The 27,652-nt window shown below is 49.9% G+C and overlaps 1 protein-coding gene across 2 annotated transcripts in view; it reads right to left on the bottom strand.

The window, feature by feature from the left end:
* The window catches only part of LOC134948139 (histo-blood group ABO system transferase-like), a 48,562-nt gene that overhangs the window by 6,447 nt on the left and 14,463 nt on the right, over nucleotides 1–27,652 (bottom strand). For both annotated transcript variants that reach the window (XM_063935946.1, XM_063935947.1), the window contains exons 2-3: nucleotides 11,384–11,456; nucleotides 6,657–6,713 (exon numbers count right to left, since the gene is read on the bottom strand). In XM_063935946.1, coding sequence (XP_063792016.1) covers nucleotides 6,657–6,713; nucleotides 11,384–11,456 — 130 coding nt within the window. The remainder of the gene's footprint in view (nucleotides 1–6,656; nucleotides 6,714–11,383; nucleotides 11,457–27,652) is intronic.

Genomic DNA, 27,652 nt, shown 5'->3' with positions numbered 1-27,652 from the left:
TCCTCAGTTTACAAGCGAAGATTGTGAAATTTGACATACAAGCCTATTACAATAAGGCGGAGACAACTAAAACAATTTGAAATCCCTAGCACCCCTGGGGGGGGAGGGGGGCGGGGAGACAGCAGCACAGAGTATATCAGGAGACAGCATAACTCTGGAATTGCAGGAGCAATGTACTCAGAAATTGGTACACATATGCCTTACACTCTGGGAACAAACACTGTGGGGGGGAATACACCCCTAGCGGTAGGACAGCAGCACAGAGTATTTCTGCAGACAGCTTAACTCTGGAATGCATGCAGCAATTTGCAACAAACTTGGGGGGTCATTCCGAGTTGATCGCTCGCTATTTTTTGCAGCGCTGCGATCAGATAGTCGCCGCCTATAGGGGAGTGTATTTTCGCTTTGCGAGTGTGCAATCGCATGTGCAGCCGAGCAGTACTAAAAAATGTTTTGTGCAGTTTCTGAGTAGGTTTGAACTTACTCAGCCGCTGCGATCACTGTCCGGGACCGGAACTGACGTCAGGCACCCGCCCTGCAAACGCTGGGACACGCCTGCGTTTTTCCAAACACTCCCAGAAAACGGTCAGTTGCCACCCACAATTACTTTCAATCTTCTTGCAGTCGGCTGTGCGAATGGATTCTCGCACCGCACCAAAAAAAACTAGCGTGCGATCAACTCGGAATGACCCCCTTGGTACACATATGGCTTACACTCTGGAAACAAACACTGGGGGGGGGGGGGGTCACACACCCCTAGGGGTAGGACAGCAGCACAGAGTATGTCAGCAGACAGCAAAACTGTGGAAGGCCTGGAGCAATTTACACCAGACTTGGTGCACATCTGACTTGCAATCTGGGAACAAACTCTGTGGGAAGAAGGGGGGGGGGGGAGACACCCCTAGCACCCCTAGGGGTGGGCCAGCAGCATAGAGTATATCAGGGCATATCCCCCAACTCTCATGACCTACAAAGCCTGCTTGACATACAGGGCTGGTTCTGGGGCTTTGCGCACCCCGGGCGGCAATGGGGGGTATGGCTTCGTACAGGGGGCGTGGTCATTTACGCACCCTGTACAGACTACTGTAGCGCTCTGAAATGTGCCCCCCGCTGCCGCTGGCCGCTGTGAAGCCCTTCGTGGAGAGGTCCTTTAATGTGCGGTGCGCGATGACGTCATCGCGCACCGCACAGCAAAGGTCCTCTCCACGAAGGGAAACTAGACGCGTAGCCTCGGGCAAAAGTCCTGCTTGCCCGTGGCAAATTCCGCTACTGTTGACATACGTACATACGCATATTCTCTTACACGTTTGGCTCTACACTCCTGGCAGTGAGATGCAGTCAGTATGTAGACACAGTGGCGGATCCAGGGGGGGGCACTCGGGCCCGTGCCCCCCCTGTCATTTGTGCCCCCCCCCCCCGTTCCCCCCCGCGGCGTCGGCGCCGCCGCACAGGAAGATGATGGGCGCCCGCTGAGATTGTGTTACCAGCGGGCGCCCGTCTCCCTGCTCAGCGGTAGCCGGAGGCAGGAGCTCAGTACAGAGCTCAGGCTTCCGGCGCTGTCACTGCGCCGTGCGCTATGGGAGAGACGTCAGTCATGACGTCTCTCTCATAGTACTGAGGAGAGGACGCCAGCCAGGAGGAGTACTGCAGCGGCGCGGGAACGGGGCTCGGTAAGTATTATGTTTTTTTCTTCCTTAATGTAGCGGGGGCATCTCCTGGGGGAAAACTACGGGGGGGGGGGGGGGGCATCAACAAGGGGCATTACTACTGGGGGGGGATTACTACTGGGGGCATTATAACTGGGGGCATCACTACTGGGGGGGGCAGCTACTGGGGGCATTATTACTGGGGGGGGGCAGCTGCTAGGGGCATTATTACTGGGGGGCACCTACAGGGGGCATTACTACTTGGGGGCTAAACTACAGGGGCATTACTACTTGGGGGCTAAACTACAGGGGCATTACTACTTGGGGGCTAAACTACAGGGGGGCCAAACTACTGGGGGCATAACTACAGGGGCCAAACTACTGGGGGCATAACTACAGGGGCCAAACTACTGGAAGCATTACTACTGGAGGCTAAACTATAAGGGGGGCATAACTACAGGGGCTAAACTACAATGGGGCAAACTACAGGGGGGCATAACTACAGGGGCTAAACTACAATGGGGCAAACTACAGGGGGGCATTACTACTGGTGGCTAAACTACTGGGGTCATAACTGCAGGGGCATTACCACTGGGGGCATAATGACTGGGGGCATTACTACAGGCAACATTACTACTGGGGGCAATACGGGCATTGCATAAGGGGCATCACTACTATGGGGTCTATATAAGGGGCACTACCAGTACAGTGGACATTGCATAATGAGCGCTACAACTGTGGGCATTGTATAAGAAGCGCCACCTCACATGCACCGAAGCCGCACGCAAATGTACTTGCCCCTTCCATGGTGCCCCCCCTATCATTTTCTTCTGGATCCGCCCCTGTGTAGACAGCATTACGGGAGAAGTGTCATGTTAATGAAAGTATTTTAACTGTGTCAGGATTTATAACATGACGCTTTCTGATTGTGTTTAAAGTTAAACAGCTGAAATGGTTAAACCACTTTCAATTACGCTACAACTATATCTTCATCCTCCCGTCGGCATAATGCTGCGGAGATATTGTCTGTTGGCAGCTGTAGTGTTGACGAAACATATGTGCCCCATGATGCTTCATTCTTAATGCTGCAGCGTTATTTACACAGGACGAAGGCGCCGCTGGAGAAAGTGCGGATCTCTCGTTAGGATTTCTCCGCAGTCAGAGAAACGCTGAAGACACATTTTTTGGGTAAAAATGCCATAAAGATGAGGTTTTCATCGCTTGATACATGAACCCCATTGTATGGGAGCAGGTTTAGGAAGCAAATGGGTGCAATCACCTCATACAGTCCCTCTCCATGTGGGGGGCCAAGGTGCACAAATAAGCTATGGGCCCCCACTCCCACCAAAAGAACATTTCTCTTGTACTGTATTTATTACACTGTATGTGATACATATAGGTGTGTATTTACAAACCCTTCCTCACAGCCTAACCCACCTCCCACATACTAACCCTCCCCAACAGCCTGACCCTATCCTTCACCCACATCTTAATCCTCCCCAACAGCCTAACCCTTACCTCCCCTAACCCTTCCCCACATACTAACCTTCCCCTACAGCCTAACTCTAACCTCCCCCCACATCCTAACCCTTCCCCACATACTAACCCTCCCCTACAGCCTAACCCTAACCTCCACCCACATACTAACCCTTCCCCACATACTAACCCTCCCATACAGCCTAACCCTAACCTCCCTCCACATCCTAACCCTTCCCCACATACTAACCTTCCCCAACAGCCTAACCTCCCCCCACCCTAACCCTTCCCCACATACTAACCTTCCCCTGCAGCCTAACCCTAACCTCCCCCCACATCCTAACCCTTCCCCACATACTAACCCTCCCCTACAGCCTAACCTTCCCACACCCTAACCCTTCCCCACATACTAACCTTCCCCTACAGCCTAACCCTAACCTCCCCCCACATCCTAACCCTTCCCCACATACTAACCCTCCCCTACAGCCTAACCTCCCCCCACCCTAACCCTTCCCCACATACTAACCCTCCCCTACAGCCTAACCCTAACCTCCCCCCACATCCTAACCCTTCCCCACATACTAACCCTCCCCTGCAGCCTAACCCTAACCTCCACCCACATACTAACCCTCCCCTACAGCCTAACCCTAACCTCCACCCACATACTAACCCTCCCCTACAGCCTAACCCTAACCTCCCCCCACATCCTAACCCTTCCCCACATACTAACCCTCCCCTACAGCCTAACCCTAACCTCCACCCACATACTAACCTCCCCTGCAGCCTAACCCTAACCTCCCCCCACATCCTAACCCTCCACCCACATACTAACCCTCCCCTACAGCCTTACCCTATCCTCCACCCACATCTTAACCCTCCCCAACAGCCAAACCCTAACCTCCCCCCACCCTAACGCTTCCCCACAGCCTAACCTCCCCCCACATACTAACCCTCCCCTACAGCCTTACCCTATCCTTCACCCACATCTTAACCCTCCCCTACAGCCTAACCTCCCCCCACCCTAACCCTTCCCCACATACTAACCCTCCCCTACAGCCTAACCCTCCACCCACATACTAACCCTCCCATACAGCCTTACCCTATCCTCCACCCACATCTTAACCCTTCCCAACAGCCAAACCCTAACCTCCCCCCACCCTAACGCTTCCCCACAGCCTAACCTCCCCCCACATACTAACCCTCCCCTACAGCCTTACCCTATCCTTCACCCACATCTTAATCCTCCCCAACAGCCTAACCTTTACCTCCCCTAACCCTTCCCCACATACTAACCCTCCCCTACGGCCTAACCCTAACCTCCCCCCACATCCTAACCCTTCCCCACATACTAACCCTCCCCTACGGCCTAACCCTAACCTCCCCCCACATACTAACCCTTCCCCACATACTAACCCTCCCCTACAGCCTAACCTCCCCCCACCCTAACCCTTCCCCACATACTAACCCTCCCCTACAGCCTAACCCTAACCTCCACCCACATCCTAACCCATCCCCACATACTAACCCTCCCCTACAGCCTAACGCTATCCTCCACCCACATCTTAACCCTCCCCAACAGCCTAACCCTAACCTCCCCCCACATCCTAACCCTTCCCCACAGCCTAACCTCCCCCCACATACTAACCCTTTCCCACATACTAACCCTCCCCTACAGCCTAACCTCCACCCACATCCTAACCCTTCCCCACATACTAACCCTCCCCTACAGCCTAACCTCCCCCCACATCCTAACTCTTCCCCACATACTAACCCCAACCTCCCCCCACCTTAACCATCCCCAACAGCCTAACCCTATCCTCCACCCACATCTTAACTCTCCTCCACATCCTTACCCTCCCCAACAGCCTAACCCTAACCTCCACCCACATCCTAACCCTTCCCCACATACCCTACCCTACAGCCTAACCCTAACCTCCACCCACATCCTAACCCTTCCCCACATCCGTACCCTAACCTCCCTCACAGCCTAACCCTCCCCCCACATCCGTAACCTTACTTCCCACACATCCTAACCCTCCCCCCACATCTGTACCCTAACCTCCCCCCACATACTAACCCTCCCCCCACCTACTATCCCTTCCCCTACATCCTAACCCTAACCTCCCCCACATCCTAACCCTCCCCCACATACTAACCCTCCCCCCACATACTAACCCTTCCCCCACATACCCTCCCCTACAGCATAACCCTAACCTCCACCCACATCCTAACCCTTCCCCACATACCATCCCCTAGACTCTAGGGGATGGTATGTGGGGAAGGGTTAGGATGTGGGTGGAGGTTAGGGTTATGCTGTAGGGGAGGGTATGTGGGGGAAGGGTTAGGATGTGGGTGGAGGTTAGGGTTATGCTCTAGGGCCTAGAGCATAACCCTAACCTCCACCCACATCCTAACCCTTCCCCACATCCTAACCCTCCCCCCACATACGTACCCTAACCTCCCCCACATCCTAACCCTCCCCCACATCCGTACCCTATCCTCCCCCCACACCCTAACCTCCCCCGCATCCTAACCCTCCTCCACATACTAACCGCCCCCACATCCGTACCCTAACCTTCCCCCACATCTGTACCCTAACCTTCCCCCACATCCTAACCCTCCCCCCACATCCTTACCCACTCCCCACATACTAACCTCCCCCCCACATCTGTACCCTAACCTCCCTCACAGCCTAACTCTCCCGCCACATCCTAACCCACCCCCCACATCCGTACCCTAACCTCCCCCACATCCTAACTCTCCCCCACATCCGTACCCTAACCCCCCCCCACACCCTAACCTCCCCCCGCATCCTAACCCTCCTCCGCATACTAACCGCCCCCACATCCGTACCCTAACCTTCCCCCACATCTGTACCCTAACCTTCCCCCACATCTGTACCCTCCCCCCACATCCTTACCCTCCCCCCCACATTCTAACCTCCCCCCACATCTGTACCCTAACCTCCCTCACAGCCTAACTCTCCCGCCACATCCTAACCCACCCCCCACATCCGTACCCTTACCTCCCTCACAGCCTAACCCTCCCCCCACATCCGTAACCTTGCTTCCCACACATCCTAACCCTCCCCCCACATCTGTACCCTAACCTCCGCCCACATACTAACCTTCCCCCCACCTACTATCCCTCCCCCTACATCCTAGCCCTAACCTCCCCCACATCTTAACCCTCCCCCACATTCTAACCCTTCCCCCACATCTTAACCCTCCCCCCACATACTAACCCCCCAGATCCTAAACTCCCCGCAGATCCTAACCCTCCCGCACATACTAACCCTCCCCCCATATCCTAACCCTAACCTCCACATCCGTACCCTCCAGCCCGCAGCCTGTCCTAATGTCGACATTTCAACAATGTTGGTATCATAACTCTACATTGTTGTGTGGACATATGACTGCCAACACATCATACCACGCCTGTTTACACAATACTGATGCCACAAATCTCTCACACAGGACTCAGGCAGGCAGAGCGCATGGTGTAAGCAGAGATATTATTTGTGCCAGTACTCACTGCCCTTTGTAGGAGAACGTGAGTCGGGGGCGCCAGCTAGTCTCCTTCATGCTGAACCTGCAAGAAGAGAGAGGTAAACCATTAACTCTTTCACGATCTGTTGTCCCAGATGTCCAGACGGCACATCACATGAATAGACTGTAGCAGTCACGGCATGGTTAATGATTTCTTACTCTATACAAGTGCATTTTATTTTTTATATTTTTATTAAATAAGAAATAGGGCACTTAGTACTACAAACCCAGCCATGTGCCCATTTATACATACATCCCTACACTCCATGAACGTCAGAGAGGCTCCCTGAAACAGTAATAATCTCCCAGACTCCCTGAGGAGACTAGCAATCTCTCCAAAGCCTGGTCAGTGATGATGTCATCTCTTTCTCCTGTCATGGAGGAAACTCTGGGGAAGTGAATATGGGGGATGAGTGCTCCAAGAAAATGGCCACCAGCACACTGATGGCTCTGTAGGGATCCCGGCAATCAGATTATCCGGACCAATCCCGAAGGCGAGTTCAGGCGATTGGGTTAGGCACTAGGGTTATGGTTAGGCTACAAGAGGGGTGGGTTAGGATTAGGGGTAGGGTTAAACTACCTGGCTCCGTCAGGATTTTGACCGCCAGGACTTCGTACCCAACCCCTACAGTAATGGTCTCAGGCTTGATCGCGCCTGCTACCATGTATATCCTATACTTCTCGTGCACTGATGCTGTAATCACATCCCTGATAAATGTTTCTTCTCTAGACCAGTGGTTCTCAACCTCGGTCCTCAAGTACCCCCAACAGTTCATGTTTTCCAGGTCACCTAGCAGTTGAACAGGTGTATTCATTACTCGCTGACACATTTTAAAAGATCCACAGGTGGAGCAAATTATTTCACTTGCAATCCTGTAAGGAGACCTGGAAAACATGAACTGTTGGGGGTACTTGAGGACCGAGGTTGAGAACCACTGCTCTAGACCAGTGTTTCCCCAACTGCAGTTTTAAAGGCACACTAACATTCCAGGTTTTTGGGATCTCTATCCTTGAGCACAGATGGTTAAATCAATATAACTGAGGTACTAATTAAGTCACCTGTGCACAAGTATGGCTATTCTTAAAACCTGGGGGTATATTTACAAAGATTCGTGTTTTGGCCGTTTTGAAGGGTGTTTGAACTCGAATGGTATCGGGTGCATTTTACTGCAACTTTTTGAATCCTGATACGGTCATTTACTAAGCTGCCGACTTTTCACAATTCGTATTTTCCGATGTCGATGTAATTCGTAATATCAGGCAGTGTTTTACGGGAGTGATGAGTAAAACACTGCCTGACAAAACACAAGGAATCCCGGCCGGATCTGTGAGATCCGTGCAGGGCTTCATTGTGTACCTTAAAAAGGTTTTTAAAGTGTTTAAAAATCTGAAAAAAATTGCGTGGGGTCCCCCTCCTAAGCATAACCAGCCTCGGGCTCTTTGAGCCGGTCCTGGTTGAAAAAATATGGGGGGGAAATTGACAGGGGTTCCCCCATATTTGATCAACCAGCACCGGGCTCTGCGCCTGGTCCTGGTGCAAAAAATATGGGGGACAAAAAGCGTAGGGGTCCCCCATATTTTTTGAACCAGCACCGGGCTCCACTAGTCAGAGAGATAATGCCACAGCCGGGGGAAACTTTTATAGTGGTCCCTGCGGCCCTGGCATTAAATCACTAACTAGTCACCCCTGGCCGGGGTACCCTGGAGGAGTGGGAACCCCTTAAACCAAGGGGTCCCCCCCCCTCCAGCCACCCAAGGGCCAGGGGTGAAGCCCGAGGCTGTCCCCCCCCATCCATGGGCTGCGGATGGGGGGCTGATAGCCAAGTGTAAAATAAAAGAATATTGTTTTTTGCACAAGAACTACAAGTCCCTGCAAGCCTCCCCCGCAAGCTGGTACTTGGAGAACCACAAGTACCAGCATGCGGGGGTTAAACGGGCCCGCTGGTACCTATAGTTCTGCAAAAAAAATACCCAAATAAAAACAGGACACACACACCTTGAAAGTACAACTTTATTACATACATTCCGACACACACATACTTGCCTATGTTCAGATGCCGACTCGGCCCACGTCTCGACGTCGATTCCAGGGTACCTGAAAATAAAATTATACTCACCTAAATCCAGTGTGTCGTGTCCTTTTTTAATAATCCACGTACTTGGCAAAAAAACAAACCGCATACCCGATCCACGCACTGAAAGGGGTCCCATGTTTACACATGGGACCCCTTTCCCCGACTGCCAGGACCCCCCGACTCCTGTCAAAGAGGGTCCCTTCAGCCAATCAGGGAGCGCCACGTCGTGCCACTCTCCTGATTGGCTGTGTGCTCCTGTAGTGTCTGTGAGGCAGCACACGGCAGAGATACAATGTAGCGCCTATGCGCTCCATTTTAGCCAATGGTGGGAACTTTGCGGTCAGCGGTGAGGTTACTTTCGGTCAACCGCTGACCACATAGGCGCTACATTGTATCTCTGCCGTGCGCTGCCTCACAGACACTACAGGAGCACACAGCCAATCAGGAGAGTGGCCCGACGTGGCGCTCCCTGATTGGCTGAAGGGACCCTCTTTGACAGGAGTCAGGGGGGGTCCTGGCAGTCGGGGAAAGGGGTCCCATGTGTAAACATGGGACCCCTTTCAGTGCGTGGATCGGGTATGCGGTTTGTTTTTTTGCCAAGTACGTGGATTATACATTGGACACAATCTACACTGGATTATGTGAGTATAATTTTTTTCACAGGTACCCCAAGGATTCTACAGGGACAAGAGGACAGAGCCTCGTGTGAACATAGGTAAGTATGTATGTTTGGAGGTGTGCATGTATGTAATAAAATTATACTTTCACGGTGTGTGTGTCCTGTTTTTGGTTTTTTTTTTTTTTTTAGTTGTAGTACTACAGGTACCAGCGGGCCCGGTTTTCCACCGCATGCTGGTACTTGTGGTTCTCCAAGTACCAGCTTGCAGGGGAGGCTTGCAGGGACTTGTAGTACTGCTACTAAAAACAATATTCACATTTTTTCAAAAGGCTATCAGCCCCCCATCTGCCGCCCTTGGATGGGGGGGGACAGCCTCGGGCTTCACCCCTGGCCCTTGGGTGGCTGGAGGGGGGGACCCCTTGATTTAAGGGGTTCCCACTCCTCCAGGGTACCCCGGCCAGGGGTGACTAGTTGGGTATGTAATGCCAGGGCCGCAGGGACCACTATAAAAGTGTCCCCCGGCTGTGGCATTATGTACCTGGCTAGTGGAGCCCGGTGCTGGTTTCAAAAATACGGGGGACCCCTACGCTTTTTGTCCCCCGTATTTTTGGAACCAGGCGCAGAGCCCGGTGCTGGTTGATTAAATATGGGGGAACCCCTGTCATTTTTTACCCCATATTTTTTCAACCAGGACCGGCTCGAAGAGCCCGAGGCTGGTTATGCTTAGGAGGGGGGACCCCACACAATTTTTTTTTCAGTTTTTACACTAAACAGACCCTTTCCCATAGATAACCATTGCACAGATCTCACTGATCCGTGCATAGTTATCCAAACTCGACTGGAAAAAGCAGGTCTATTTTTTTGCTGCTTTTTTTAACGAATCGAACAAAAATAGACCCGCACTTGAGCACTCAGAAAATAACACCCAAATACGAATGAATAGTGAATTCCCGTATTGTATGAAATAACAGCCGCGTTTGACCGATGGTCTATTCATTCGTATTTCGGAACTTTGCAAATCAAACCATTACGAATAGTCCAAACACTGCCGAGATTGATGCTTAGTGAATTCCCGGATTGGGACTTAGAAAAAAAAAACACAAATCGGACAAACTCAAATTCTTAGTAAATATTGGCCCTGGACTCTAAATGTGCCTTGAGGTCCATGGTTGAGAATTTCTGCTGTAGACCAAGGCCTCTAGTTGTGGCCATGCCACACGTGCCCAGCCCTAAGGTATGGCGCGGAAGGAGTGGGGCCGTGATGTCACTCTGCTCACTTTGCACTTTAAAAAAAGTGGACTGGCTTCTCAAGAGCTGGATCAGTAATGAAAAGTCATAAACAGATTGATATTCAGAGTCCTTCTCTGGCAACCAAGGACATCCAAAGCCTATGTTACCCCCATTCTGTACGATTAGAATATCTGAGCCTCTCCCTCCACTAGGTGTTATTCCACAGACATGGGGCCTATTTACTAAGCCTTGGATGGAGATAAAGTCTACGGAGGTAAAGTACGAGCCAATCAGCTCCTAACTGTCATTTTTCAAACCCAGCCTGTGACGTGGCAGTTAGGAGCTGATTGGGTGGTACTTTATCTCGGTCCACATTATCTCCTTCCAAGACTTTGTAAACAGAACCCATAATACAGAAGAATGTATGGAAATTACCCTCCGTCTCTGTATCACTGCTATGTGTAATCTACGTGTGTGGCCCCCTGGACAGGGAGTGTGCTGATCAAGATTCTACATCGGAGATAAGTTACTCTTCACATTTCATGCAAAACTAGGACGTTTCTCATCTGTGTTGGGGTTCATATTGAAGTGCACCCAGATGGGCAGGAGAAAGTTGCATTGCGTTAAGTCACCGGAGGGCTGAAATGCACAAGTCTTTAGGATCGCAAAGTCCTCAATAAAACGGCGTCTCGCATAGGCCTTCTCCTGGGATGGGCACAATGCGACAAATAATTTATTAGAATCTAGATTGTAGTCTGATAATACTTCATGCAGCCATTACTAACTCACCACCAAAGGGACAGGAACAGCGCAGCCATCAGACTGTTCAGAAACCACCATTTGTTCCGGCAGAGTTTTTCAGCTGCAACAGGAATATTAGAGATATCAGTCGTTTTCATGGGAGCCATAGCAACATATCTGCGAGGGAGAATCTTCTTTCTCACCTACTGTATAAAACTACTAATTACCGACCTGTCAAGATGACGGAACATCATAACAGCATACCTCCCAACATGACCCTCTCCAAGAGGACACAATGCTCTGCTCCTGCTCTTCCCTCTTACTGTATGATTGCCATCACCTGTGCTGTACCCTAATACTGACCCAGTGCTCATACCTATGTCATACCTCCCAACATGACCCTCTCCAGGAGGACACAATGCTCTGCTCCTGCTCTTCCCTCTTACTGTATGATTACCATCACCTGTGCTGTACCCTAATACTGACCCAGTGCTCATACCTATGTCATACCTCCCAACATGACCCTCTCCAGGAGGACACAATGCTCTGCTCCTGCTCTTCCCTCTTACTGTATGATTACCATCACCTGTGCTGTACCCTAATACTGACCCAGTGCTCATACCTATGTCATACCTCCCAACATGACCTCTCCAGGAGCACACAATGCTCTGCTCCTGCTCTTCCCTCTTACTGTATGATTGCCATCACCTGTGCTGTACCCTAATACTGATCCAGTGCTCATACCTATGTCATACCTCCCAACATGACCTCTCCAGGAGGACACAATGCTCTGCTCCTGCTCTTCCCTCTTACTGTATGATTGCCATCACCTGTGCTGTACCCTAATACTGACCCAGTGCTCATACCTGTGTCATACCTCCCAACATGACCTCTCCAGGAGGACACAATGCTCTGCTCCTGCTCTCCCCTCTTACTGTATGATTACCATCACCTGTGCTGTACCCTAATACTGACCCCGTGCTCATACCTATGTCATACCTCCCAACATGACCCTCTCCAGGAGGATACAATGCTCTGCTCCTGCACTTCCCTCTTACTGTATGATTACCATCACCTGTGCTGTACCCTAATACTGACCCAGTGCTCATACCTATGTCATACCTCCCAACATGACCTCTCCAGGAGCACACAATGCTCTGCTCCTGCTCTTCCCTCTTACTGTATGATTGCCATCACCTGTGCTGTACCCTAATACTGATCCAGTGCTCATACCTATGTCATACCTCCCAACATGACCTCTCCAGGAGGACACAATGCTCTGCTCCTGCTCTTCCCTCTTACTGTATGATTGCCATCACCTGTGCTGTACCCTAATACTGACCCAGTGCTCATACCTGTGTCATACCTCCCAACATGACCTCTCCAGGAGGACACAATGCTCTGCTCCTGCTCTCCCCTCTTACTGTATGATTACCATCACCTGTGCTGTACCCTAATACTGACCCCGTGCTCATACCTATGTCATACCTCCCAACATGACCCTCTCCAGGAGGACACAATGCTCTGCTCCTGCACTTCCCTCTTACTGTATGATTACCATCACCTGTGCTGTACCCTAATACTGACCCAGTGCTCATACCTATGTCATACCTCCCAACATGACCTCTCCAGGAGCACACAATGCTCTGCTCCTGCTATTCCCTCTTACTGTATGATTACCATCACCTGTGCTGTACCCTAATACTGACCCAGTGCTCATACCTATGTCATACCTCCCAACATGACCCTCTCCAGGAGGACACAATGCTCTGCTCCTGCTCTTCCCTCTTACTGTATGATTACCATCACCTGTGCTGTACCCTAATACTGACCCAGTGCTTATACCTATGTCATATCTCCCAACATGACCTCTCCAGGAGGACACAATGCTCTGCTCCTGCTCTTCCCTCTTACTGTATGATTATTATCACCTGTGCTGTACCCTAATACTGACCCAGTGCTCATACCTATGTCATACCTCCCAACATGACCTCTCCAGGAGCACACAATGCTCTGCTCCTGCTATTCCCTCTTACTGTATGATTACCATCACCTGTGCTGTACCCTAATACTGACCCAGTGCTCATACCTATGTCATACCTCCCAACATGACCTCTCCAGGAGGACACAATGCTCTGCTCCTGCTCTTCCCTCTTACTGTATGATTACCATCACCTGTGCTGTACCCTAATACTGATCCAGTGCTCATACCTATGTCATACCTCCCAACATGTCCTCTCCAGGAGGACACAATGCTCTACTCCTGCTCTTCCCTCTTACTGTATGATTAGCATCACCTGTGCTGTACCCTAATACTGACCCAGTGCTCATACCTATGTCATACCTCCCAACATGACCCTCTCCAGGAGAAGACAATGCTCTGCTCCTGCTCTCCCCTCTTACTGTATGATTACCATCACCTGTGCTGTACCCTAATACTGACCCAGTGCTCATACCTCCCAACATGACCTCTCCAGGAGGACACAATGCTCTGCTCCTGCTCTTCCCTCTTACTGTATGATTACCATCACCTGTGCTGTACCCTAATACTGACCCAGTGCTCATACCTGTGTCATACCTCCCAACATGACCTCTCCAGGAGGACACAATGCTCTGCTCCTGCTCTTCCCTCTTACTGTATGATTACCATCACCTGTGCTGTACCCTAATACTGACCCAGTGCTCATACCTGTGTCATACCTCCCAACATGACCTCTCCAGGAGGACACAATGCTCTGCTCCTGCTCTTCCCTCTTACTGTATGATTACCATCACCTGTGCTGTACCCTAATACTGACCCAGTGCTCATACCTATGTCATACCTCCCAACATGACCTCTCCAGGAGCACACAATGCTCTGCTCCTGCTCTTCCCTCTTACTGTATGATTACCATCACCTGTGCTGTACCCTAATACTGACCCAGTGCTCATACCTATGTCATACCTCCCAACATGACCTCTCCAGGACACAATGCTCTGCTCCTGCTCTTCCCTCTTACTGTATGATTACCATCACCTGTGCTGTACCCTAATACTGATCCAGTGCTCATACCTATGTCATACCTCCCAACATGACCTCTCCAGGAGGACACAATGCTCTGCTCCTGCTCTTCCCTCTTACTGTATGATTGCCATCACCTGTGCTGTACCCTAATACTGACCCAGTGCTCATACCTGTGTCATACCTCCCAACATGACCTCTCCAGGAGGACACAATGCTCTGCTCCTGCTCTCCCCTCTTACTGTATGATTACCATCACCTGTGCTGTACCCTAATACTGACCCCGTGCTCATACCTATGTCATACCTCCCAACATGACCCTCTCCAGGAGGACACAATGCTCTGCTCCTGCACTTCCCTCTTACTGTATGATTACCATCACCTGTGCTGTACCCTAATACTGACCCAGTGCTCATACCTATGTCATACCTCCCAACATGACCTCTCCAGGAGCACACAATGCTCTGCTCCTGCTATTCCCTCTTACTGTATGATTACCATCACCTGTGCTGTACCCTAATACTGACCCAGTGCTCATACCTATGTCATACCTCCCAACATGACCCTCTCCAGGAGGACACAATGCTCTGCTCCTGCTCTTCCCTCTTACTGTATGATTACCATCACCTGTGCTGTACCCTAATACTGACCCAGTGCTTATACCTATGTCATACCTCCCAACATGACCTCTCCAGGAGGACACAATGCTCTGCTCCTGCTCTTCCCTCTTACTGTATGATTATTATCACCTGTGCTGTACCCTAATACTGACCCAGTGCTCATACCTATGTCATACCTCCCAACATGACCTCTCCAGGAGCACACAATGCTCTGCTCCTGCTCTTCCCTCTTACTGTATGATTACCATCACCTGTGCTGTACCCTAATACTGACCCAGTGCTCATACCTATGTCATACCTCCCAACATGACCTCTCCAGGAGGACACAATGCTCTGCTCCTGCTCTTCCCTCTTACTGTATGATTACCATCACCTGTGCTGTACCCTAATACTGATCCAGTGCTCATACCTATGTCATACCTCCCAACATGACCTCTCCAGGAGCACACAATGCTCTGCTCCTGCTCTTCCCTCTTACTGTATGATTGCCATCACCTGTGCTGTACCCTAATACTGATCCAGTGCTCATACCTATGTCATACCTCCCAACATGACCTCTCCAGGAGGACACAATGCTCTGCTCCTGCTCTTCCCTCTTACTGTATGATTGCCATCACCTGTGCTGTACCCTAATACTGACCCAGTGCTCATACCTGTGTCATACCTCCCAACATGACCTCTCCAGGAGGACACAATGCTCTGCTCCTGCTCTCCCCTCTTACTGTATGATTACCATCACCTGTGCTGTACCCTAATACTGACCCCGTGCTCATACGTATGTCATACCTCCCAACATGACCCTCTCCAGGAGGACACAATGCTCTGCTCCTGCACTTCCCTCTTACTGTATGATTACCATCACCTGTGCTGTACCCTAATACTGACCCAGTGCTCATACCTATGTCATACCTCCCAACATGACCTCTCCAGGAGCACACAATGCTCTGCTCCTGCTATTCCCTCTTACTGTATGATTACCATCACCTGTGCTGTACCCTAATACTGACCCAGTGCTCATACCTATGTCATACCTCCCAACATGACCCTCTCCAGGAGGACACAATGCTCTGCTCCTGCTCTTCCCTCTTACTGTATGATTACCATCACCTGTGCTGTACCCTAATACTGACCCAGTGCTTATACCTATGTCATACCTCCCAACATGACCTCTCCAGGAGGACACAATGCTCTGCTCCTGCTCTTCCCTCTTACTGTATGATTATTATCACCTGTGCTGTACCCTAATACTGACCCAGTGCTCATACCTATGTCATACCTCCCAACATGACCTCTCCAGGAGCACACAATGCTCTGCTCCTGCTCTTCCCTCTTACTGTATGATTACCATCACCTGTGCTGTACCCTAATACTGACCCAGTGCTCATACCTATGTCATACCTCCCAACATGACCTCTCCAGGAGGACACAATGCTCTGCTCCTGCTCTTCCCTCTTACTGTATGATTACCATCACCTGTGCTGTACCCTAATACTGATCCAGTGCTCATACCTATGTCATACCTCCCAACATGTCCTCTCCAGGAGGACACAATGCTCTACTCCTGCTCTTCCCTCTTACTGTATGATTAGCATCACCTGTGCTGTACCCTAATACTGACCCAGTGCTCATACCTATGTCATACCTCCCAACATGACCCTCTCCAGGAGAAGACAATGCTCTGCTCCTGCTCTCCCCTCTTACTGTATGATTACCATCACCTGTGCTGTACCCTAATACTGACCCAGTGCTCATACCTCCCAACATGACCTCTCCAGGAGGACACAATGCTCTGCTCCTGCTCTTCCCTCTTACTGTATGATTACCATCACCTGTGCTGTACCCTAATACTGACCCAGTGCTCATACCTATGTCATACCTCCCAACATGACCTCTCCAGGAGGACACAATGCTCTACTCCTGCTCTTCCCTCTTACTGTATGATTACCATCACCTGTGCTGTACCCTAATACTGATCCAGTGCTCATACCTATGTCATACCTCCCAACATGTCCTCTCCAGGAGGACACAATGCTCTACTCCTGCTCTTCCCTCTTACTGTATGATTAGCATCACCTGTGCTGTACCCTAATACTGACCCAGTGCTCATACCTATGTCATACCTCCCAACACGACCCTCTCCAGGAGAACACAATGCTCTGCTCCTGCTCTCCCCTCTTACTGTATGATTACCATCACCTGTGCTGTACCCTAATACTGACCCAGTGCTCATACCTATGTCATACCTCCCAACATGACCTCTCCAGGAGGACACAATGCTCTGCTCCTGCCTGTCCCTCTTACTGTATGATTACCATCACCTGTGCTGTACCCTAATACTGACCCAGTGCTCATACCTATGTCATACCTCCCAACATGACCTCTCCAGGAGGACACAATGCACTGCTCCTGCTCTTCCCTCTTACTGTATGATTACCATCACCTGTGCTGTACCCTAATACTGACCCAGTGCTCATACCTGTGTCATACCTCCCAACATGACCTCTCCAGGAGGACACAATGCTCTGCTCCTGCTCTTCCCTCTTACTGTATGATTACCATCACCTGTGCTGTACCCTAATACTGACCCAGTGCTCATACCTGTGTCATACCTCCCAACATGACCTCTCCAGGAGGACACAATGCTCTGCTCCTGCTCTTCCCTCTTACTGTATGATTACCATCACCTGTGCTGTACCCTAATACTGACCCAGTGCTCATACCTATGTCATACCTCCCAACATGACCTCTCCAGGAGCACACAATGCTCTGCTCCTGCTCTTCCCTCTTACTGTATGATTACCATCACCTGTGCTGTACCCTAATACTGACCCAGTGCTCATACCTATGTCATACCTCCCAACATGACCTCTCCAGGACACAATGCTCTGCTCCTGCTCTTCCCTCTTACTGTATGATTACCATCACCTGTGCTGTACCCTAATACTGATCCAGTGCTCATACCTATGTCATACCTCCCAACATGACCTCTCCAGGAGGACACAATGCTCTGCTCCTGCTCTTCCCTCTTACTGTATGATTGCCATCACCTGTGCTGTACCCTAATACTGACCCAGTGCTCATACCTGTGTCATACCTCCCAACATGACCTCTCCAGGAGGACACAATGCTCTGCTCCTGCTCTCCCCTCTTACTGTATGATTACCATCACCTGTGCTGTACCCTAATACTGACCCCGTGCTCATACCTATGTCATACCTCCCAACATGACCCTCTCCAGGAGGACACAATGCTCTGCTCCTGCACTTCCCTCTTACTGTATGATTACCATCACCTGTGCTGTACCCTAATACTGACCCAGTGCTCATACCTATGTCATACCTCCCAACATGACCTCTCCAGGAGCACACAATGCTCTGCTCCTGCTATTCCCTCTTACTGTATGATTACCATCACCTGTGCTGTACCCTAATACTGACCCAGTGCTCATACCTATGTCATACCTCCCAACATGACCCTCTCCAGGAGGACACAATGCTCTGCTCCTGCTCTTCCCTCTTACTGTATGATTACCATCACCTGTGCTGTACCCTAATACTGACCCAGTGCTTATACCTATGTCATACCTCCCAACATGACCTCTCCAGGAGGACACAATGCTCTGCTCCTGCTCTTCCCTCTTACTGTATGATTATTATCACCTGTGCTGTACCCTAATACTGACCCAGTGCTCATACCTATGTCATACCTCCCAACATGACCTCTCCAGGAGCACACAATGCTCTGCTCCTGCTCTTCCCTCTTACTGTATGATTACCATCACCTGTGCTGTACCCTAATACTGACCCAGTGCTCATACCTATGTCATACCTCCCAACATGACCTCTCCAGGAGGACACAATGCTCTGCTCCTGCTCTTCCCTCTTACTGTATGATTACCATCACCTGTGCTGTACCCTAATACTGATCCAGTGCTCATACCTATGTCATACCTCCCAACATGACCTCTCCAGGAGCACACAATGCTCTGCTCCTGCTCTTCCCTCTTACTGTATGATTGCCATCACCTGTGCTGTACCCTAATACTGATCCAGTGCTCATACCTATGTCATACCTCCCAACATGACCTCTCCAGGAGGACACAATGCTCTGCTCCTGCTCTTCCCTCTTACTGTATGATTGCCATCACCTGTGCTGTACCCTAATACTGACCCAGTGCTCATACCTGTGTCATACCTCCCAACATGACCTCTCCAGGAGGACACAATGCTCTGCTCCTGCTCTCCCCTCTTACTGTATGATTACCATCACCTGTGCTGTACCCTAATACTGACCCCGTGCTCATACGTATGTCATACCTCCCAACATGACCCTCTCCAGGAGGACACAATGCTCTGCTCCTGCACTTCCCTCTTACTGTATGATTACCATCACCTGTGCTGTACCCTAATACTGACCCAGTGCTCATACCTATGTCATACCTCCCAACATGACCTCTCCAGGAGCACACAATGCTCTGCTCCTGCTATTCCCTCTTACTGTATGATTACCATCACCTGTGCTGTACCCTAATACTGACCCAGTGCTCATACCTATGTCATACCTCCCAACATGACCCTCTCCAGGAGGACACAATGCTCTGCTCCTGCTCTTCCCTCTTACTGTATGATTACCATCACCTGTGCTGTACCCTAATACTGACCCAGTGCTTATACCTATGTCATACCTCCCAACATGACCTCTCCAGGAGGACACAATGCTCTGCTCCTGCTCTTCCCTCTTACTGTATGATTATTATCACCTGTGCTGTACCCTAATACTGACCCAGTGCTCATACCTATGTCATACCTCCCAACATGACCTCTCCAGGAGCACACAATGCTCTGCTCCTGCTCTTCCCTCTTACTGTATGATTACCATCACCTGTGCTGTACCCTAATACTGACCCAGTGCTCATACCTATGTCATACCTCCCAACATGACCTCTCCAGGAGGACACAATGCTCTGCTCCTGCTCTTCCCTCTTACTGTATGATTACCATCACCTGTGCTGTACCCTAATACTGATCCAGTGCTCATACCTATGTCATACCTCCCAACATGTCCTCTCCAGGAGGACACAATGCTCTACTCCTGCTCTTCCCTCTTACTGTATGATTAGCATCACCTGTGCTGTACCCTAATACTGACCCAGTGCTCATACCTATGTCATACCTCCCAACATGACCCTCTCCAGGAGAAGACAATGCTCTGCTCCTGCTCTCCCCTCTTACTGTATGATTACCATCACCTGTGCTGTACCCTAATACTGACCCAGTGCTCATACCTCCCAACATGACCTCTCCAGGAGGACACAATGCTCTGCTCCTGCTCTTCCCTCTTACTGTATGATTACCATCACCTGTGCTGTACCCTAATACTGACCCAGTGCTCATACCTATGTCATACCTCCCAACATGACCTCTCCAGGAGGACACAATGCTCTACTCCTGCTCTTCCCTCTTACTGTATGATTACCATCACCTGTGCTGTACCCTAATACTGATCCAGTGCTCATACCTATGTCATACCTCCCAACATGTCCTCTCCAGGAGGACACAATGCTCTACTCCTGCTCTTCCCTCTTACTGTATGATTAGCATCACCTGTGCTGTACCCTAATACTGACCCAGTGCTCATACCTATGTCATACCTCCCAACACGACCCTCTCCAGGAGAACACAATGCTCTGCTCCTGCTCTCCCCTCTTACTGTATGATTACCATCACCTGTGCTGTACCCTAATACTGACCCAGTGCTCATACCTATGTCATACCTCCCAACATGACCTCTCCAGGAGGACACAATGCTCTGCTCCTGCCTGTCCCTCTTACTGTATGATTACCATCACCTGTGCTGTACCCTAATACTGACCCAGTGCTCATACCTATGTCATACCTCCCAACATGACCTCTCCAGGAGGACACAATGCACTGCTCCTGCTCTTCCCTCTTACTGTATGATTACCATCACCTGTGCTGAAACACCTTTCTTATCCATTACCTGTTCAACAGAGGTGATGTCAATCACAAATTAAGAGAGAAATCCAGGAGCAGAACATTGTGTCCCTCCTGGAGAGGGTCATGTTGGAAGGTATGCAGTAGCCTTCTCCCACCCAATAAAGGGTGAGACCAAGGTGTGCAAGTTGCTTGGCTGAGTAAGTGACCAAGATCCTGTGACAAGGGATCCGCTGATCACTTGAGGAGCTTTGTGAGTATTTACCACACCCTTCCCCTGCAGCGTCAGGGGTGTTTAATAGAGAACGCCCACCTGGTGACCCGTGCAGGTTATCTCCTACCACATAGCAGCGACAGGGTAGTGCGGCGTCTCCGGTCAGGTTACACTGCCAGAGACGCGGAGAGCAGGCTGCGCGCAGGCTGCGCGCAGTTCCTGCCACTCAGTAATGGCGGAATTCAGCGCTGGGGATGCCGCGGGAGACGCCGATCATGGACGAGACGGACGGAGCGGCTCTGAGGTATGGGAACCATAGGGAACCGCTTCCGTCCGGCTTAGGCATTTCCCCACATTGTTTAGTTAGATTTAATGATGTGCTCCAAAAATTGAAGCAGCGGCCATTTTAGATGATACAGGCGCGCTCAGCAGCGGGTGGGAATAGCAGGGGGAGGAAATTAAAACACTGCCCTCACTTAGACCCGCAGTGGTTCTCAAACTCGGTCCTCAGGACCCCACGCGGTTCCCGTTTTCCATGTCACCCGGCAGCTGCACTGTGTATCACCAACTGTCACATTTTAAAAATCTACAGGCGACCTGCAAAACATGAATCGTGTGGGGTCCTGAGGACAGAGTTTGAGAACCTGTGGAATTAGACTATCTCTCAAGGGCTCTGCTGACAGGTCCGGCAAGAGAGGCATCAGAGAATGAGAAAAGAATTCACAAGCCTGATTCATCCTGCAAGTACAGTGGTGGTGTGGGGTTTGTACTGGTACTTTTAATTTCATAGACACTGATTTTTTCACAGGTTCTTCACAAATCCAGCTGTGTACTCCCTAGTTTTTATTTACTCCCTTCTCCCTACAGTCTGTCTCCTTCTAACTCAATAGAGTGACAGGACTGCTTATTGTGGTGTGTGTGTGGGTGTACGTGTACTTTAAACATGGCTTCTAAACCACCATCCAAACCCACAAAAATGTCTTGTTTGTACAAGATGTGACAAAAAGAGCACGTGTGGGCAGTACATGTTTAGAACTGGACGCACAGGCTGGGAGCAGTGGTTCGTCTAGTTTGTGGCAGAGTGCCTTTGCTAATTTATCCAGATAATTGCTGTAGTCCCGCAAACAACATTTAGAAGGGGTTGCGGGATTCTCTAAAACCATGGAGGAATTTACTATTAGACTTACACACACACACACACACACACACACACACACGTAGAAAAACCTGTCCGAAAGTCAGTTAAAAGACCCTTTTCCCGTATGGCTCGGGTAACCCGTGCGCGCCCGAACGTCATCATCCCGCTGTCGGATTCTCGCGAGATTCGGATTCTATATAAGCAGCCGCGCGTCGCCGCCATTTTCACTCGTGCATTGGAAATGTTAGGAAGAGGACGTGGCTGTCGTCCTCTCCGTTATTGTTGAACTTGATTGTGCTTTATTGCTTAATTGTGGGGAGGACTGGGGAGCAGCTGTATAATATAGGAGGAGTACAGTGCAGAGTTTTGCTGATCAGTGACCACCAGTTTTATCCGTTCTCTGCCTGAAAAAAAAAGCTCCTTATCTGTGCTCAGTGTGCTGCATAGATCTGTGCTCACACTGCTTAATTGTGGGGACTGGGGAGCAGCTGTATTATATAGCAGGAGTACAGTGCAGAGTTTTGCTGACAGTGACCACCAGTATACGTTGTCTGCCTGAAAAAACACTCCATATCTGTGCTCAGTGTGCTGCTTTATTGTGGGGACTGGGGACCACCAGTATAATATTATATAGGAGGAGTACAGTGCAGAGTTTTGCTGACCAGTGACCACCAGTATATAATATATAGCATTACGGTACAGTAGGCCACTGCTGTACCTACCTCTGTGTCGTCAAGTATACTATCCATCTAGATTCTATACCTGTGGTGCATTTCAGTTGTGCAGTTTGATGACACAGTGACCACCAGTATATATAGCAGTACGGTACGGAAGGCCACTGCTGTACCTACCTCTGTGTCGTCATTAAGTATACTATCAGTCTACATCAGAGGTTCTCAAACTCGGTCCTCGGGGCACACACAGTGCATGTTTTGCAGGTCTCCTCACAGAATCGCAAGTGAAATAATTAGCTCCACCTGTGGACCTTTTAAAATGTGTCAGTGAGTAATTAATACACCTGTGCACCTGCTGGGTTACCTGCAAAACATGCACTGTGTGTGCCCCCGAGGGCAGAGTTTGAGAACCTCTGGTCTACATTCTATACCTGTGGTGCATTTTAGTTTTGCAGTTTGCTGACACAGTGACCACCAGTATATATAGCAGTACGGTAGGCCACTGCTATACCTACCTCTGTGTCGTCATTAAGTATACTATCCATCTACATTCTATACCTGTGGTGCATTTTAGTTTTGCAGTTTGCTGACACAGTGACCACCAGTATATATAGCAGTACGGTACGGAAGGCCACTGCTGTACCTACCTCTGTGTCGTCATTAAGTATACTATCCATCTACATTCTATACCTGTGGTGCATTTTAGTTGTGCGCAGTATATATAGTAGTAGGCAATTGCTATTGATACTGGCATATAATTCCACACATTAAAAAATGGAGAACAAAAATGTGGAGGTTAAAATAGGGAAAGATCAAGATCCACTTCCACCTCGTGCTGAAGCTGCTGCCACTAGTCATGGCCGAGACGATGAAATGCCATCAACGTCGTCTGCCAAGGCCGATGCCCAATGTCATAGTAGAGAGCATGTAAAATCCAAAAAACAAAAGTTCAGTAAAATGACCCAAAAATCAAAATTGAAAGCGTCTGATGAGAAGCGTAAACTTGCCAATATGCCATTTACGACACGGAGTGGCAAGGAACGGCTGAGGCCCTGGCCTATGTTCATGGCTAGTGGTTCAGATTCACATGAGGATGGAAGCACTCATCCTCTCGCAAGAAAAATGAAAAGACTTAAGCTGGCAAAAGCACAGCAAAGAACTGTGCGTTCTTCTAAATCACAAATCCCCAAGGAGAGTCCAATTGTGTCGGTTGCGATGCCTGACCTTCCCAACACTGGACGGGAAGAGCTTGCGCCTTCCACCATTTGCACGCCCCCTGCAAGTGCTGGAAGGAGCACCCGCAGTCCAGTTCCTGATAGTCAAATTGAAGATGTCACTGTTGAAGTACACCAGGATGAGGATATGGGTGTTGCTGGCGCTGGGGAGGAAATTGACAAGGAGGATTCTGATGGTGAGGTGGTTTGTTTAAGTCAGGCACCCGGGGAGACACCTGTTGTCCGTGGGAGGAATATGGCCATTGACATGCCTGGTCAAAATACAAAAAAAATCAGCTCTTCGGTATGGAATTATTTCAACACAAATGCGGACAACAGGTGTCAAGCCGTGTGTTGCCTTTGTCAAGCTGTAATAAGTAGGGGTAAGGACGTTAACCACCTCGGAACATCCTCCCTTATACGTCACCTGCAGCGCATTCATCATAAGTCAGTGACAAGTTCAAAAACTTTGGATGACAGCGGAAGCAGTCCACTGACCACTAAATCCCTTCCTCTTGTAACCAAGCTCCTGCAAACCACACCACCAACTCCCTCAGTGTCAATTTCCTCCTTACCCAGGAAAGCCAATAGTCCTGCAGGCCATGTCACTGGCAAGTCTGACGAGTCCTCTCCTGCCTGGGATTCCTCCGATGCATCCTTGAGTGTAACGCCTACTGCTGCTGTTGTTGCTGCTGGGAGTCGATCGTCATCCCAGAGGGGAAGTCGGAAGACCACTTGTACTACTTCCAGTAAGCAATTGACTGTCCAACAGTCCTTTGCGAGGAAGATGAAATATCACAGCAGTCATCCTGCTGAAAAGCAGATAACTCAGGCCTTGGCAGCCTGGGCGGTGAGAAACGTGGTTCCGGTATCCACCGTTAATTCAGAGGCAACTAGAGACTTGATTGAGGTACTGTGTCCCCGGTACCAAATACCATCTAGGTTCCATTTCTCTAGGCAGGCGATACCGAAAATGTACACAGACCTCAGAAAAAGAGTCACCAGTGTCCTAAAAAATGCAGTTGTACCCAATGTCCACTTAACCACGGACATGTGGACAAGTGGAGCAGGGCAGACTCAGGACTATATGACTGTGACAGCCCACTGGGTAGATGTATTGCCTCCCGCAGCAAGAACAGCAGCGGCGGCACCAGTAGCAGCATCTCGCAAACGCCAACTCGTTCCTAGGCAGGCTATGCTTTGTATCACCGCTTTACAGAAGAGGCATACAGCTGACAACCTCTTACGGAAACTGAGGAAGATCATCGCAGAATGGCTTACCCCAATTGGACTCTCCTGGGGATTTGTGACATCGGACAACGCCAGCAATATTGTGCGTGCATTACATCTGGGCAAATTCCAGCACATCCCATGTTTTGCACATACATTGAATTTGGTGGTGCAGAATTATTTAAAAAAAGACAGGGGCGTGCAATAGATGCTGTCGGTGGCCCGAAGAATTGCGGCCCACTTTCAGCATTCAGCCACCGCGTACAGAAGACTGGAGCACCACCAAACAATCCTGAACCTGCCCTGCCATCATCTGAAGCAAGAGGTGGTAACGAGGTGGAATTCAACCCTCTGTATGCTTCAGAGGATGGAGGAGCAGCAAAAGGCCATTCAAGCCTATACATCTGCCCACGATATAGGCAAATGAGGGGGAATGCACCTGACTCAAGCGCAGTGGAGAATGATTTCAACGTTATGCAAGATTCTGCAACCCTTTGAACTTGCCACACGTGAAGTCAGTTCAGACACTGCCAGCCTGAGTCAGGTCATTCCCCTCATCAGGCTTTTGCAGAAGAAGCTGGAGACATTGAAGGAGGAGCTAAAACAGAGCGATTCCGCTTGGCATGTGGGACTTGTGGATGGAGCGAGTGCTGACATCTGGTCCGGACTGAAGGACCTGCCAACGATTACTGACATGTCGTCTACTATCACTGCATATGATTCTCTCACCATTGAAAGAATGGTGGAGGATTATATGAGTGACCGCATCCAAGTAGGCACGTCAGACAGTCCGTACGTATACTGTCAGGAAAAAGAGGCAATTTGGAGGCCCTTGCACAAACTGGCTTTATTCTACCTAAGTTGCCCTCCCTCCAGTGTGTACTCCGAAAGAGTGTTTAGTGCAGCCGCTCACCTTGTCAGCACTCGGCGTACGAGGTTACTTCCAGAAAATGTGGAGAAGATGATGTTCATCAAAATGAATTATAATCAATTCCTCCGTGGAGACATTCACCAGCAATTGCCTCCAGAAAGTACACAGGGATCTGAGATGGTGGATTCCAGTGAGGACGAATTAATAATCTGTGAGGAGGGGGATGTACACAGTGAAAGGGGTGAGGAATCGGAGGATGATGATGAGGAGGACATCTTGCCTCTGTAGAGCCAGTTTGTGCAAGGAGAGATTGATTGCTTCTTTTTTGGTGGGGGCCCAAACCAACCAGTCATTTTAGTCACAGTCGTGTGGCAGACCCTGTCGCTGAAATGATGGGTTCGTTAAAGTGTGCATGTCCTGTTTATACAACATAAGGGTGGGTGGGAGGGCCCAATGACAATTCCATCTTGCACCTCTTTTTTCTTTCATTTTTCTTTGCATCATGTGCTGTTTGGGGACAATTTTTTTGAAGTGCCATCCTGTCTGACACTGCAGTGCCACTCCTAGATGGGCCAGGTGTTTGTGTCGGCCACTTGTGTCGCTTAGCTTAGTCACACAGCGACCTTGGTGCGCCTCTTTTTTTCTTTGCATCATGTGCTGTTTGGGGACTATTTTTTTGAAGTGCCATCCTGCCTGACACTGCAGTGCCACTCCTAGATGGGCCAGGTGTTTGTGTCGGCCACTTGTGTCGCTTAGCTTAGCCATCCAGCGACCTCTGTGCAAATTTTAGGACTAAAAATAATATTGTGAGGTGTTCAGAATAGACTGGAAATGAGTGAAAATTATGGTAATTGAGGTTAATAATACTATGGGATCAAAATGACCCCCAAATTCTATGATTTAAGCTGTTTTTTTAGGGTTTTTTGAAAAAAACACCCGAATCCAAAACACACCCGAATCAGACAAAAAATTTTCGGTGAGGTTTTGCCAAAACGCGTCCGAATCCAAAACACGGCCGCGGAACCGAATCCAAAACCAAAACCCGAAAAATGTCCGGTGCACATCACTAGTTATTACCCAATCCCACTAAAAACACCCTGGAAAGAAACCTAAAAGTCTATGCTGTCGGGACAGTCACCGAAATGTAGGTGTCACAAAAAGTCACGGATGGATTGTGGATGTGGACCTGTACCGTTGGATTGGCGGAGACCCTGATCTGAGGCGCAGAGTCTAATGTGATTTTTACCAGGGACCGCCGCAAGGAGGTTTGGATTTAGCTACACCCGACACTCAGGTCGCGTCCCTCAGTCTGGGTTCCCAGGTACGGGATCCGGATTGAAAGTCGACAGTAACTAGGTCGACAATGTCTAGGTCGACCACTATTGGTCGACGGTAACTAGG

The sequence above is a fragment of the Pseudophryne corroboree genome, chromosome 8 (genome assembly GCF_028390025.1).
Source record: "Pseudophryne corroboree isolate aPseCor3 chromosome 8, aPseCor3.hap2, whole genome shotgun sequence".
Lineage (NCBI taxonomy): Eukaryota > Metazoa > Chordata > Amphibia > Anura > Myobatrachidae > Pseudophryne > Pseudophryne corroboree.
This window is presented reverse-complemented; position numbering and strand designations above follow the sequence as displayed.